The sequence below is a fragment of the Lutjanus erythropterus genome, chromosome 13, assembly GCF_056507025.1.
Source record: "Lutjanus erythropterus isolate fLutEry1 chromosome 13, fLutEry1.hap2, whole genome shotgun sequence".
NCBI classification, from domain to species: domain Eukaryota; kingdom Metazoa; phylum Chordata; class Actinopteri; order Lutjaniformes; family Lutjanidae; genus Lutjanus; species Lutjanus erythropterus.
This window is the reverse complement of record NC_139329.1, coordinates 26,914,558-26,928,443: the sequence shown is the minus strand read 5'-3', so window position 1 is coordinate 26,928,443 and position 13,886 is coordinate 26,914,558. Positions and strand designations below refer to the sequence as shown.

Here is a 13,886-nt window from a genome sequence, read left to right as displayed (position 1 = left end):
TACCAAACTACATCCACCAAATGTGTCATTGCACAGACGAAAGTGTGGATTTACTCATGGACGAGAGACTTGTGCCCATGACAGTGTGTTGCTGCGTTCACATCAGTCGCCACTGTATTAAACAGGACAAGACAGACCTGTGAACAAATATATGTAAATGAGAGAGCTGTGTTTTTTTTTTCTGGATCAGTATTCTCTAACATGGCGGTGATGTTAATGTATTTTTGGACTACATATTTTTGATTTGGAGGTGAACTGTCCCTTTAAACGACCAAACATTTTACTCTTAATATAAACCTGCCCTGAAGAAGCATTAACGAGGTAGAAGTCAGCCATAAGGAAATGAAAGACGACAAACTTGTGATTGTGTAACAAAGTTTATTACATATGTTCAAACATATGTACAGCACATTTCTCATGAAGAGTGGTTTTTGTCACAAATATAAATTATTTAGACTTTCTTAAAGAACATATGATACAGGAACTGTAGTTTAAGTGGAAGAAAAGATGTGCTGGCTGTTTCACTGTAACAGGTTGTTTGAGTGCCCCCGGACGAAACACACATGATTTTCTGTATATTAATGTTTTTTTTAGATTTCCCCCTCAAATCATCGACCGTTTTAGAAACCACATGACGATTACCAGAATACATGGTCCCTTCACCTGTTCTTACTGAATCACTATTTTTCCATTCAGAGCAATTTCCTTAAAATGTGACTGTAATACTACACATCCCGTCTGTGCTAGACCCCAGTACTGCCCATGGACCAATATACAGTATGATAATACACACATAAATAAGGCACAAATGGAGAAGCATTAAAAAAAAAACAATTGAGGGCCGGGACAGGAGCAGATTTGGCACAGGAAAAGAGTGACCAAAGGTAATAAACACAATGAAATGTCATTAGCAACTTCCTGATAACCCTTTCACAACCTACCAGCAACAGCACAACACCTGTCAGTCAGACACACAGCCAAAAATAGACTAGGACATATGTTTTTTTTTTTAAACACATACTGTAGTTTTTTTCAGACATAATTGAGTAATAACATACATTAAGGGGAAAGATGGTTGAATTACTGAAACTACACTGAAGTACCATTCTTAACCAGCTTAATACTGAAAGGCAAAAATAAAGAATCTAAGTCATAGTGTTATGAACCTTTGCACAAGTTTTTGCAATAAATACTGCTTACAAAGCTTTCATTTCATTGGGCATACTAAGAGGAAAGTGGTTTAAAGTGAACAAAGCAAGAGGATTGCCATGATTTATATCGCTACACAGTTACAGAAATAATGATTATTTGTACATGTGAGAAATATGAATTTGCTAAAAAACCTCTTTCTAACTTGGTAGAGTGCTTAGAGGAAACATACTGGCTTCATTGTTCATTCAAATTTCAGAAGGCTGTCCCATCACCCATCTTAACCCACGTGGTGATACTCTCAGCTACATGTTCAAGATTAACGTTTTGAAGGTGCGGATGAAAACACGTTACACATTCTTCTGTACTGAAATCTCCTAAATGACATCATTTGCAAGACTTAAAGCTAAACACAAAAAAATTATGTCCATGTCATGCGTCCTCTGGGAATAATCCCATACATTTACCATTCAAAAAGGCCAAAACCTTCAGGCACTTTTAGGATTGAGATCAGTCATCAGTTCATGTATCCTAAATTCTCCTTAGATAATAGTCCATGGGACTAAGCATCCATCAGCGTTCCACTCAAGTCTTAGTCATGGTTGACTGATCGAGTCAATTCATTAAATAAAGATGCTTGTTTTAGTTTTTATAAGGAGGAAACAAACTTCTTCCTTCACAGCCACAGTCACTGGGGGAAAAAAGAGCAAAACAGTTTTGCTGGTAAAGAGGGTACACGTTGATTCCCTTTCCAACTGTGAGCTTATGATTGGCGAGTCCAGACTTGTCCATCAGCAGCAGCATTTGGCTTTGACCCTGGACAAAACACCCAGATCAGTTTCTTTAGCCAGCACTGGCATACTTTTATGTTTTCCTGCTGTTCCAGTTCGGATCTACTGCGGCATTCGGGTCTATGGGCCGCTCGGGTGGAGAGCGGGAGTCCTGTGGAGACTTCTGAGCCTGCGGGGAGCGAGGGTCCAGCAGCGGAGGAGGTTTGTCAGGGTGAAAGGGCCTGCTGTAGTGGTCTGACCCTGGTGGACCTGCTGGCCTGTGCTCCGGCATCCTCCTGAAGTCCTGAGGAGGGCCTTCTCTTCCCTGGTGGAAGTTGGGACGGAATTCATCGCCACGTCTTCTTTTGGGATCCGGATGCCTGAAATATGATTTAAAGCATTTTTTTTTAAAACAGTGGTATGACATAATAGATCCCAGATATTTCATTTCATTTTTATTTGTTCCTCTCATGTAATGAACATCTTCAGAAAAATGAAAAAAATTATGAAGTCGGTCACAATCACAACACAAATCCAAAAGGAACAGGGGGAAGATACATCTCGTTTTATCTGCCCCTTCCTCAAAACTAGAGTTGCAAAGATACTAGATTGCAAACCTTGAAACAAAACTACGATAAAATATACCTCCCGTGATACCACCGCAGGAAAAGCCACAGGACTTCATTGTCAAAAACATTCATCAGTCGTCATTTTAACTCACAAACACAGGAGTTGCCGCCTCAGTCGGTCAGTTTATTTGGTTTGGTTGTTGAAACTAACCTTGTAAAAGACCAACGTCAAAAAAAAGGCTGTCTGACAGCAAGATAAAGCATTAAAAATATTCTTAATATATATGATGTTTTTAGTTGACTAAATACTTTTTGTTGCTGACCTTGTGCACAGCAGTTTATTGCCTAGCTTCCTACACTGGTGCTCCTGCTGCTTCTCCAAACTGGGTGCGTAACAACCACCACCTGCTGTAAGTAACACATCAGCTATGGACTAAGAACCTCCTACAAACCAACTTCAAAAAAAATCCAAACTATCCCTTTAAACAAACAAACAAAAAATGAGTAATCAGATTTGAGTAAGTCACCTGTCATAATAGGGTCTGTGACCCCTGTGGTCCCGGTCATTGCTGTACTGGTCGTACGGCCTTTTCCGAGGGGAGCTGTTGTTGCGGTAACTGCCCGAGCTGCGGTACGGGTCTCCATGCGAACGCCGGTCACCATAGTGATCCTTGTAGCGATGCTGGTCATAGGGATGATGTCTGTCTCCCTGCCACGGCTGGTTGCTGTTACCTGGGTAATTATATTTACGGTCTCGCTGCCAGTCTCCCCGATCTGTAATGAAAAACGTAACAGCCGATCCATTATTGTGAACTTCAATTAAAGGAATAGTTCAACATTTTGCTCAGCCTTTTCAATGCTTTAAACTAAAATAATCCAATTGGCACTTACCATCGTTGCCAAAGTGCCGCTTGTTAGAAGCGTTGTACGGTTCTCTGTGGTGTCCGTGAGACCCTGGCTGAGATGAGTGAGATGCGGCTTTGGAGGATGGCGGATTACCCGTGGAGTCTCGGCTGGAACCTGACGGCTCTGGTCTGAAAGATTTGACCCTCCCTGCAGGATCCTCTTTCTTCTTCTGCTCCTTCTGGAAATGTCAAAGCATTTTTATTTCAATGTTCTTTATGTTAAAAATATCACGTTCATCACATAAGACAGCTAGAAATAAGGGCAACTTGCCTCTTCCTCATGCGATCGCTTCTTCTGTGCCATTTTGTAAAGCTTGTGAAGCTTCCTTGCTCCAAACTCTGTAAACTTCGACACAAATATCCAGAGGTTTCTGCCAAAAAAAAGGGCACAAAATAATCATTAGCAGAGTGGAACAGATAAGCATCATATTTAATTTCGCAAACAATATCTAAATCTTCTTACCTTCGCCATATTTTAACATGTTCAGGGTCACTGTAGGCTTTAAGGCACTCTGTGATTCGGTCTCCAATCTTCAGTAGGCATGTGCGAGTGTGCTGAAGCTGCTCCTGGTCAGAAAGACCCTCATCTGGTTTATCTAGCTGCTTCAGGGCCTTCTTCACCGGCCTCATACGCTCCTTACACTGCACACACGCACAAAATGATAATATTAGTAACTAGCTATTTATCAAACTCAATCTTTGCGTTAGAGTGGAAGAAGAAACTCACAATACTGAAAGTCTCCTGGTCGAGTTCATCATCTTCCTTTCCTTCAATGGGCACGGGCTCAGAGCCAGCAGTAATGTGAACTGGACCTTGAGTCTTCTTCCCTTTGGCTCCTTTAGCCTGAAAGACAAAAGAGGCAAGGACATCAATTAACCCACATCCACCGTTTATACATTTGAGAGATTACTCCGAGGATGGGGACAGACTGACAAAAGACCATGATGTTCTGAATACATTCTTTAAGCCGCTTGTTGCATTTTAATGCTATAATAAAGGGAAAAATTCTAATGAGGATGAATAATAAAATAAGGCCATGAATACCTTTTCTTTTCTGGGCTTGGTACCCTTTTTTTCTTTGTCCCCGTCCTTCTCCTTCTTAGGAGTTCCCTGTTTTTCTTTGTTCTCTTTGTTATCCTTTTTCTTTTGTCTCTTCTTGGCGGGGGACTTCTCTGTTCCATCGTCCTGTGCAAACGCAAGAAAAGACAGTACATTAAACAACAGAACAGAAGGTTACAGAGCGAGACAGGACAGGTGTTGTGCATCCTAATTGAACGTCTTTGTTAAGGAGCTGCAGTGGTTACTCTGATTGGGAAGTTTAAAAAAAGACAATAACTAAAGTGTGCAGAAGGAGCCCAAAAACCCATACGATCTAAGTCTTGTAAGACTAATACAGACAATGACTTTCACTTTCTTTCCTACTGTGACTGTACTGCTGTCTAATACTTTGCTCAGTGATAAAAAAAAAACAAAACTGATTTTGTGAATGCAGATGGTGCACATAGATTGAGTCAGCTATTCACATTTAGATTAACTACTTTTCTGGAGACCAAGCCCAAGATATCAGAAAAAAAGCTCTTTATTGAGATTAACTGTGGGTTTGCAACAGTTCTTCTCAGTATACAGTTCATTTGAAATATATTTCTTCCTTTTTTGAGAGACTATAGTGATAGTATAGTTTAGAAAATATACTGTGATAATTTGTTTTATTTATATCTGCTAGTATATTTATTACCAGAAGGTGTATTTTGTAATATGGTGGTGTCTTGTAATTCCATGTGGCAATTTTTGCATTTACTCCAACTAAAATAACTGTCTACTTGTTTTTATTGTCAACAAACACTCACACATGGAGAAAAGTACAAAGCACAGCTGCTAATTGTTGGAGCATATTTAAGAAGGAGCACATCACCTGCAAGACCCTTCACATAAATACACGGCCTTCACTTGTACTGCAGACAGAAGAAAAACTCGACACAGACACATAACCTCCACCCTACAGACTAGCAGGTGATGCTCCAGTGGCGATCTGATGACTGACCTTGACCTCGCCCTCCTCTGACGGGTTGTCGGACAGGCGGGGGGAGGAGATGTCGTTGCCCTGCTCATCCTTGAGGATCTTATTCTCCTTTTTCACTCGAGGCCTCCTCTTCTTCACTTTGCCCTTTAGAGGAAGAGACCGGGTGAGCTGTGTGGGTGGTAGGTTGCTTTGCGCGGATCAAAGGCAGACATCGTGTGGTGAAAACAGTATAGAGGAGTTACTCGGTGATTAATGGCAGCATACTCTACCTCCTCCCCTGTTTTAGACACGTCTGTGGTGTCTTGTTCCTTCTTCAGCAGCTTGAGGAGATACTCGGCTCTCGCCTGCAACTGTTTGCCCTGAGGCTTCTTGCTTGGATCATCTGGGAGAATCTGTGCGGAGGGAAGTCAATGTTAGACTGCTGACTTGTAAAGGTATTTTTCAAAGCTTTTACATCGAAACAGGGCTGTTTTGGTCCAGATTCATACAATAAACGTGTTCATTAAAGCTGAGTGTGTGCTCATTGTTTTATAGTTAGATTTTCCTCCATTATTCCTCTTTATACAAGAACCCTCTCCAACTCAGAAATCAGATATTTACCTTATCAGCGAGTTTAAGGTCAGGATCCGTCTTGATCAGGTCCCAGTTACCGAAGCCGTGCTCGTAAATACCAAGCAAGAGCTGAATGTCATCCTGCAGATCCCAGTCTGTATCAAAGTGAGCTACCTTGACCCTGCATGTCAGCTTGAACCTGTGGAAAACAGAGACTTGTCAAATTCAATCTTATCTTGACCACAACACAAAGCCTGAGCTCCATCATATATCTGCACTGGCGTCTTACTTGTTTCTCTCAGCAGGGTTGGAGGGCACCACTTTGTGCAGTGGCTCAAACTCTTCCTCGTGCTGGATGATAGACTTGGCGTTGACCTGCACTCCCGAGATCTTGATGTTGATTCCTCGCCTCTTCCCAGGACCTTTGGCTGGAATAATACCATGCATCATTTTTGAGGTCTGAGAAACACAATCTTTTATTTTAAAGTACTCCAAACAAGTAAAAACCAACAATACCTTCAACTGGGTTCTCTTTAAGTTGCTCCTCGTGCTCCTGCACCGCAGTCACACAACTAGTATGAATCAGTTCACCAAGTCTCTTCAGGTCTGCTATGGACTTGTCAACCAGCTCAGAGTCCCGAGCGATGGCCTCCAACCTGGATATAAAAAAGAGCACTTGACTGCAGGGTTTGTCACAGAACTTAATTGCTCATACTTAATAATAAATATGCATTTAATTCATTTTTGAGTTTTTGGCTTTGTACATTAATATAAACAAAAGCTAACTGAAATATTTTTATTTCAAAAATGTTCTTGCTATTACCAGTTCACTGCTGAAAAACACGTATTTCTGCATGATTTGATTGGTTAAGACCATTTAGCTACATGCTTACCTTTCAAGTGGTGCTCCAAATTTCTTGTATGCCTTAATGAACCTGTTTTTAAAGACATTACAATTAAAACATTTTAGTTGTATTCATGAAAGAAAACAGACAAAATAACAAAACAAAGATTTAAAAAAAAAAGAAAAAGAAAACAAAGCAGCTCACTGAACACTTTACCTTCGTATCTCTGCATCAGTGAAACCCTCCACATTGTTCTTGCGGGCTCTGGGTCGGCCTCTCTTCTTTGGCTTCTTGTCGTCGTCACTGTCTTCGGTCTCACTCTCAGAGCCTGAGGAGCGGTGCTTCAGCTTGGAGCCCACGTCGCTGTCACTGTCATTTGCCTGAGCCTGAAACAACCAGAACAACAACTTATGAATCGATTCAAATGCTAAGAAGCTGCCATTCAGAAGCGAAGTTTTGCAGCGTGCAGGGACCGAGGCTGTGTGTTTGTGTTCAATTCAGCCTCTACTTGAACTCCGTGCTCAAGAGAATCTGGTTCTTTCTGTTGTTGCCCCCCAGTCTTTCTCCTGCCCCCCTTCTCCTCTCTATACATTCATGAAGTGAAGTACATCAGATTAGAGCAGAATCCGATGTGACTTGGGGTGTTTATAGCTCCACAACCTCCGGCTCTGCCCCTGGCTCTCTCCACTGAAGCTCCCAGTTGTCTGTCAGAGAGTGCCGGCTCTGTCCTTCTGCTCCACCCAGTCCTCCCCACACAACACTCTGCAAAACCCCCATGATACATACAAATTCACTCAAAATGAGTATGTTCAACTTCAGTGTAATCCAATGTCACTACAGTTATTTTGGGGTCTGGTTTTGGTGCTTTTTTTTTTAATGTTTAATACATAAATAGCCTACAGCTTGGCAGTAGCCACAGGTCTCCTCTAAACTGTGGTGGCTCTGAACTGTCAAACAGGACGATCAGTAAAAAAAAAAAGGCACACTGACACCATAAATTTAGCAAACAGCAGGGCAGGTCTAGAATACACAATATATTAATATTTGATCCAATAAATATAATTATAGATTAGCCTTTACATGTATGCAATTAAAATTAAATAGTTAAAATTCATTGTAAATGTATTTTGTAAACGCTGTGCTTTTCCAACAGCATCCTGTTTGTCGAGGATTAATCTGTTTCTGATCTATTATGTATCAAGTGTCAAACCTTTGTCATTTCAGTCAAAAGTATCGTGATACTAAACATGGTATCAAAGTCAAAATTGTAGTATTGCGAGAGAAAACTTAAGAGCTATCAGCGCTGGAAATGAACAACATTTTTCCTCTCCTCTTACCCTCTTGTTAGAGCTCCTGCTTCTGGGCAGCATGAAGATGTCCTCCATCTCCCGCTGCTTCTCCTCCTCCTCAATTTTGCGCCGCTGCTCTTCGGGGATGATGTCGTCCCATTCTCGAATGGGCTTCCCCTCGAACTCTGGAGTGGTCTCTTCCATGCTGGAGAAATTGGCCACCTGAAACAATATGCAGAGAGGAGAAAAAAAAAGACAAAGGGAGCGTAAGGGAGGGATGCTTCACATTTACATGATTTCATATCAGGATCTACAATAATGCAACAGTACAAAAACCAGGTCAGGTTAAAACTGAATGACACAAGCGCTTGTTTATGTGATGTGAGCGAAATATGAGGATTAAGTTTTTAAATTTAAAATTTAAAAAACTCCTCTGACAATGATGACAATTTTAGACCATGCTTAGAGCCTTCAATAAATAAATATTCCCAATCAGATTTCAGAACTATTCAACACTTTGTAAGGCCTTTTATTAGTAAATGTTAATTTACCTATAGCCACCTTTAAAACAGTAACAACTTGCAGGTACCTTAAACTGTGATAGAAGTTCATCTGTAGCACTCGAGCCCTGGTCACTTTCTCTTGTTTCAGCCAACCTCAGGATCTCATCAATATCCATCTCCTACAGAAACAAAGAAATCATGGTTTACTTTAACAAATATCTAACACGAGTATTTTTAAAACGCATAAGATATTTAGTAGCTGTGATACCTGTGGTTCAGACTCTTCGCCCTCTGCCTCTTTGAAAAGCTCCTCTGCACCAAACTTGAGGATGGCAGTCAGTTCTTCTTTATTGAACGGGTTTGAACTGTAACAGAAAATACAGCAATGTTAAAAATAAACAAAAAAAGTTTCAAAATCAATTCTAAAACAAAATTTATTTCTGACATCTTACTTTGTGTTTCCTGAGTTGCTGTCCAGCACAGTTCGACCAGTGGTGTCCATTCTCTGAATGACGAGATGGTCCAAAACCATCTTCTTTTTCGCCCTCTCGATGATGTCCTCTTCCACCGTTCCTTTGGTGACCAGTCGATAAATATTCACCTATGAATAAAAAGCATAGTGTTATTAAGCAATAATCCTATCGATTCTGCTGGAGTGAAATTCATCCCCTTGAGCCGTGGGTTACCTGTTTTTTCTGGCCGATCCTGTGAGCCCTGGCTTGCGCCTGCAGGTCGTTTTGAGGGTTCCAGTCAGAGTCGAAGATGACCACGGTGTCGGCTGAGGCCAAGTTTATCCCTAAACCTCCGGCTCTGGTGGACAGCAGGAAGCAGAAGTCCTAGAACACACATGAAACTGTTAATACAAATCCCACTGAACAATATGCGCAACATTTGTAAATATGTCCTGCATTAAGAATAGCGACAGATTGAAATTTAGAACAACCTCAGACATTCAGTCAAGGAAAGCTGCAAGCTGCTACTGCACTCAAGTAAAGCAGTCCAAAAAACAAGCAAAAAAAATGTACCATATGTTTGTTTTTACTCATTATCCCAATATCTGCATTTGGCAAGAATTGCACTACTTTAAAACAACCAAAAATAGTCAAAGAATATTTTATATACTGCAGTTTAATTAAAAACTGACTGCCAAATTAGGCTTTCAGATTTATAATCTCCCTGTCTATAAGCCAGTGGCATTAAGTCATTAGTATACACACCTCTGAGCCTTCTGCATTGAAGTGGTCAAGTGCTTGCTTTCGGATTTCTCCCTTTATGGAACCGTCCAGCCGCTGAAGAGGAAGAAAGCCAAACGGAGACAATTTAACCTCTGAATATTTCCTGAGCAATGATCCACTGTAACCTTGGCATCACTCCGCTTTACATGCCATAGTAGCCCTGGTCTATATGGTCAGGCCGATCACAACAGTCTGCACTGAAGACTAAGTCAGCAAAAAACAACCCGAGTCGAATGACTTGCAGTTCGGCTGGTCTTCGGCAGAAAATAACTTGTTGATATAAATAACCACATGAACTCTCAGCCTGGCACAGTTATGTGTGCAACAACACTGACATCCAATCCCCATCCGGATCTAACCCACCAAACATGACCACCCAAAAAGACCTGTCACTGTAAACACCAGTAAAGACAACAGTAATAAATTTGTTTTATGATCAAAACTAAAAATTGTTCTGCAAATAATAAAAAAAGGCACTCATTGCATAGGTTTTCTGTTGCAACAAACATTTCCTTTGAACAGAAAGGCCCCTCAATCTACTCTGCTTGGAGAAGTCATGTTAAAGTCATACAGCTGAAAAATGCAACTGTGTTTTCTGAGTTGGATTTAGTCTGTTCTTCGTGTGTTTGATGTAGTAATGAATGGTGTTGAAAAAAATATCTAATTGCAATTATTCTAACAGATACTGCAACTGTGATATGATTTGTGATATTAGAGGAAATGATAATCTTCACAACGTTATTCTCATTTCATTGAAAAACATATTAAAATGGTTATGGTCTGATTTTTGCAGGGACCTGTAACAAACAAGATGTTTACTTCAGTGTGTAGAATAGAAAACAAGACATGTATTAATTATTTGTACTGACATAGCTGGTTATGAAGTTTAATACTGATGCGTAGTTGTTCTTAATGCCCACCACCAAAATCAGAATGAAACAAACCTATGATTACATTTTCCCAGATAAAATTTACAGTGAGTAGTATGTTAAAAAGACATTTATTTTGATTTTGTGTTTATTATGGTGGAAAAACTAACACATATGCCCACAGGGGGCTCCAAAATCAATAAAATATGAATGTTCCTTATAGTAGCTTTAAAAAAAATAAAAGAAATTGTGGAAATCTTACCTGGAATGGGTATCTATTCTTGGCGAGGTATTCAGCCAGGATGTCCAACATCCTGACCATCTGGGAGAAGATCAGGACTCTGTTGCCTCTTTCTCTCAGTCTGGTCAGCAGCTTGTCCAGCAGCACCAGCTTCCCGCTGCCCCTCACTAGACTCTAAAACAAACAAAAGTCATCACGTGAACACGGGAATTCAGGAAAAATTAAGGAGCACTGAGACTTCTGTTGTTTTCTGAGATATCCTGAGGTGTTGCTGGGAGCTAGAGAGAAGTTCATGAGGAGATGTACCTGCAGGTGCTCCTGTTGTGTTTCATTTTCTCCCTCCTCGGGCTGTTTAATGAGGAAACTGTGGTTACAGCACTTTTTGAGCTCCATAACGATGTTCAGGAAGCCGGAGGAGCTGCCTCGAGTGCCTTTGGCGAGAGCTTTGTAATTCCTCGTTAAAATCCACCTGGAAATATTGAGGAACAGATTAAGTTAATAGAGAAGGGAAATACAGTTACTGTACAAGAGGTTTGTGAGAACAACTGGTGAAATGAAAAGGTTATGAGAGAGAAATAAAACTGTACTTGTAGAATTGTTTCTGCTGTGCAGTCATGTCCACGCGGAGGATCTGTTCCACCTTAGCAGGCAGAGATTTTTCCACATCTTTCTTGACACGTCGCAGGAGGAAGGGCTCGAGGACTTTGTGAAGACTCTGATAACCGTTGTCCCTTCCTTTCCCGTGTTCATCCTCAAAATCCTCCCACGAATCAAACCTGCGGAGCGGGACGAACGCAACAAACGTCACTCATCTCTGGCTGGACTTCAAACAGATGGCATATTAAACATCTAAAGCAGGACGTACTTGTCAGGCATGAGGAAGTGCAGCAGCGACCAGAGCTCCTTGAGGGAGTTCTGCAGCGGAGTGCCGGTAATGAGGAGTCTGTGGTTGGACCTGAACTCCATTAATGTTTTGTACAGCAGGGAGTCGTCATTCTTCAGTCTGTGAGCTTCATCAACACCCAGGAAGGCCCAGTTGATGTTCCCAAGGACCCCCTGGAGACAAAGTTTAAATCTTTGTAAACTAAACTGAGTGACTCTCTTCATGTAAACACACCGCAAAATATACAGAAAGGTAAAGAAATACTGATGATTAGACCTACCTTGTCTTTAAGTAGAATTTCATAAGTGGTTAATAGTGCATTGAAGCGGATTCTTTTCGTTTGATGGTTCACCCACTCGTAGTCACGGATCTATACAAAACAGAAGCAACAGTATAAGTTTATGTAAGCGACTCCGGTGATACAAGAAAACTCCTGCAGATTAGACCTGCCGCAATTCACTGATTAAATGAAAATTACAGTCAGTCAGTCATTTTTCAAACAAAAAAGTCAAACATTTGCTGGTTCCAGCTTCTTATATGTAAGAATTCACTGCTTGTATTTGCCATTTATGATTGTAATTGAAGAGTTTTTAGGATTTGGACTGTTTGTTGGACAAAAGAAGATGTATGATGTCATTTTGGGGTCTGGGAAACTATGATGAGATTATAATGGACTAAACCATTTATCAATTAATCATGAAAATAATCAGGATATTAATCAATAATGAAAATAATCGTTAATTGCAGCCATACTGCAGATTCAATCTACCGTTTTCCTGCTCATGACGTCACCGAGGTAGACGACCACGTTCATGGCCGGGGCCCAGGTGTCAAACTCCCTCTGCCAGGAGGTGAGTGTGGACAGAGGCACCACCAACAGGAAGGGCCCATACAGCTGGTGCTGGTGGAACAGGTAGGACAGGAAGGAAATGGTCTGGATGGTCTTTCCGAGACCCATCTCATCAGCGAGGATGACGCTGTTGCACCTGTGGATTAACGATGAGAAAAAAAAGCATGTTGTCACTGTTTCAAAAAGCCCATTTTTCACAAGTGCGGGGTTCCCACACTTTCCACAGACAAAACTTTCCATGACTTTACAGGGACCCATACTAAAAAAAAGTATTATGTTGGTCATTCTCTTGTTCAGTTTTTAATTAATGTTTGTATTGTCACTGGAGAGTCATGAAATAGCATGAACTTCTATTGCATCACTCAAACATGTTACAAAACTTTGAAGATGATGTCTTTTCCAGGCCAAGAAAACAATATTTTGAAATTCCATGACTTTTATAAGGGTTTTATCTGATGGTGAGAACCCTGCACATTGTTTTTCAAGTGAAGTAATCAAAACCAACACATATTATTAGATTTATTTACCTGCACCATGAGTGAGCCAACCAGTTCAACCCATCCAGCTGATAATCTCTCAGCTGAAGGTTTTCATCTCCGATATACGACGGCTGTTTCTTCAGCGCGACAAACCTCGGCCTTTGCTTTAACACCTGAAAGGACGGGAATACTTCAGTTTTGAGGAGAAAAGCGTGCAACACAATTCAATTATATCGCATAAAATGGAAGCAATTAAAAATAAAACATGAAGACGAGACTATTTTGGGTCATCGTGATTTGACTCTTACTTTGCAGTCTTTAGAGGGGACGGTTTTGCAGGAGTTTCGGTTCATGAAGGCGTCAATGCAGCTCTGAAACTTCTTTCTAACCAACGCTCCATCTTCCCAGCTGCACTCTGAATAGGGCAAACCCATCCACTTGCATAGATACTCTGGCTCATTGGAGGATGATGTCTTGTGACTGTGAGCTGTTTAAAAAACAGGAAACTTATTAAATATGCGCAGCAAAAGGCAGAATGTGACAGTGATGGAGAAAAATTTGAGCAGGGACTTACAGGGGAAGTCAGAGGATCCTGGTGTCTTTCCTGTTTTTGTTGCTGTTAATAATAAAATTCATTTTAGTACAAGTTAAACATGCAGTTGTATGTTTAAACAGATTATCAGCAGCACTACCTGACAAAAGCAGCTACATTTTCACAATGAATTC

General features: G+C 40.8%; 1 protein-coding gene across 1 annotated transcript in view; it reads right to left on the bottom strand.

Moving 5' to 3' along the window:
• Positions 1 to 358: 358 nt before the first annotated feature.
• Positions 359 to 13,886, bottom strand: part of chd2 (chromodomain helicase DNA binding protein 2) — a 31,048-nt gene continuing 17,520 nt past the window's right edge. The window contains exons 14-42 of the mRNA XM_084733887.1: positions 13,735 to 13,776; positions 13,469 to 13,647; positions 13,209 to 13,333; positions 12,601 to 12,817; positions 12,112 to 12,201; positions 11,814 to 12,004; positions 11,536 to 11,724; positions 11,255 to 11,417; positions 10,970 to 11,122; positions 9,821 to 9,892; positions 9,290 to 9,439; positions 9,056 to 9,204; positions 8,872 to 8,968; positions 8,690 to 8,782; positions 8,149 to 8,322; positions 7,028 to 7,197; positions 6,860 to 6,901; positions 6,483 to 6,622; positions 6,256 to 6,394; positions 6,015 to 6,165; positions 5,684 to 5,806; positions 5,436 to 5,558; positions 4,439 to 4,579; positions 4,121 to 4,237; positions 3,857 to 4,035; positions 3,665 to 3,764; positions 3,380 to 3,572; positions 3,016 to 3,262; positions 359 to 2,299 (exon numbers count right to left, since the gene is read on the bottom strand). Coding sequence (XP_084590013.1) covers positions 2,014 to 2,299; positions 3,016 to 3,262; positions 3,380 to 3,572; positions 3,665 to 3,764; positions 3,857 to 4,035; positions 4,121 to 4,237; positions 4,439 to 4,579; positions 5,436 to 5,558; positions 5,684 to 5,806; positions 6,015 to 6,165; positions 6,256 to 6,394; positions 6,483 to 6,622; positions 6,860 to 6,901; positions 7,028 to 7,197; positions 8,149 to 8,322; positions 8,690 to 8,782; positions 8,872 to 8,968; positions 9,056 to 9,204; positions 9,290 to 9,439; positions 9,821 to 9,892; positions 10,970 to 11,122; positions 11,255 to 11,417; positions 11,536 to 11,724; positions 11,814 to 12,004; positions 12,112 to 12,201; positions 12,601 to 12,817; positions 13,209 to 13,333; positions 13,469 to 13,647; positions 13,735 to 13,776 — 4,235 coding nt within the window. The 3' untranslated portion in view covers positions 359 to 2,013. The remainder of the gene's footprint in view (positions 2,300 to 3,015; positions 3,263 to 3,379; positions 3,573 to 3,664; positions 3,765 to 3,856; positions 4,036 to 4,120; positions 4,238 to 4,438; positions 4,580 to 5,435; positions 5,559 to 5,683; positions 5,807 to 6,014; positions 6,166 to 6,255; positions 6,395 to 6,482; positions 6,623 to 6,859; positions 6,902 to 7,027; positions 7,198 to 8,148; positions 8,323 to 8,689; positions 8,783 to 8,871; positions 8,969 to 9,055; positions 9,205 to 9,289; positions 9,440 to 9,820; positions 9,893 to 10,969; positions 11,123 to 11,254; positions 11,418 to 11,535; positions 11,725 to 11,813; positions 12,005 to 12,111; positions 12,202 to 12,600; positions 12,818 to 13,208; positions 13,334 to 13,468; positions 13,648 to 13,734; positions 13,777 to 13,886) is intronic.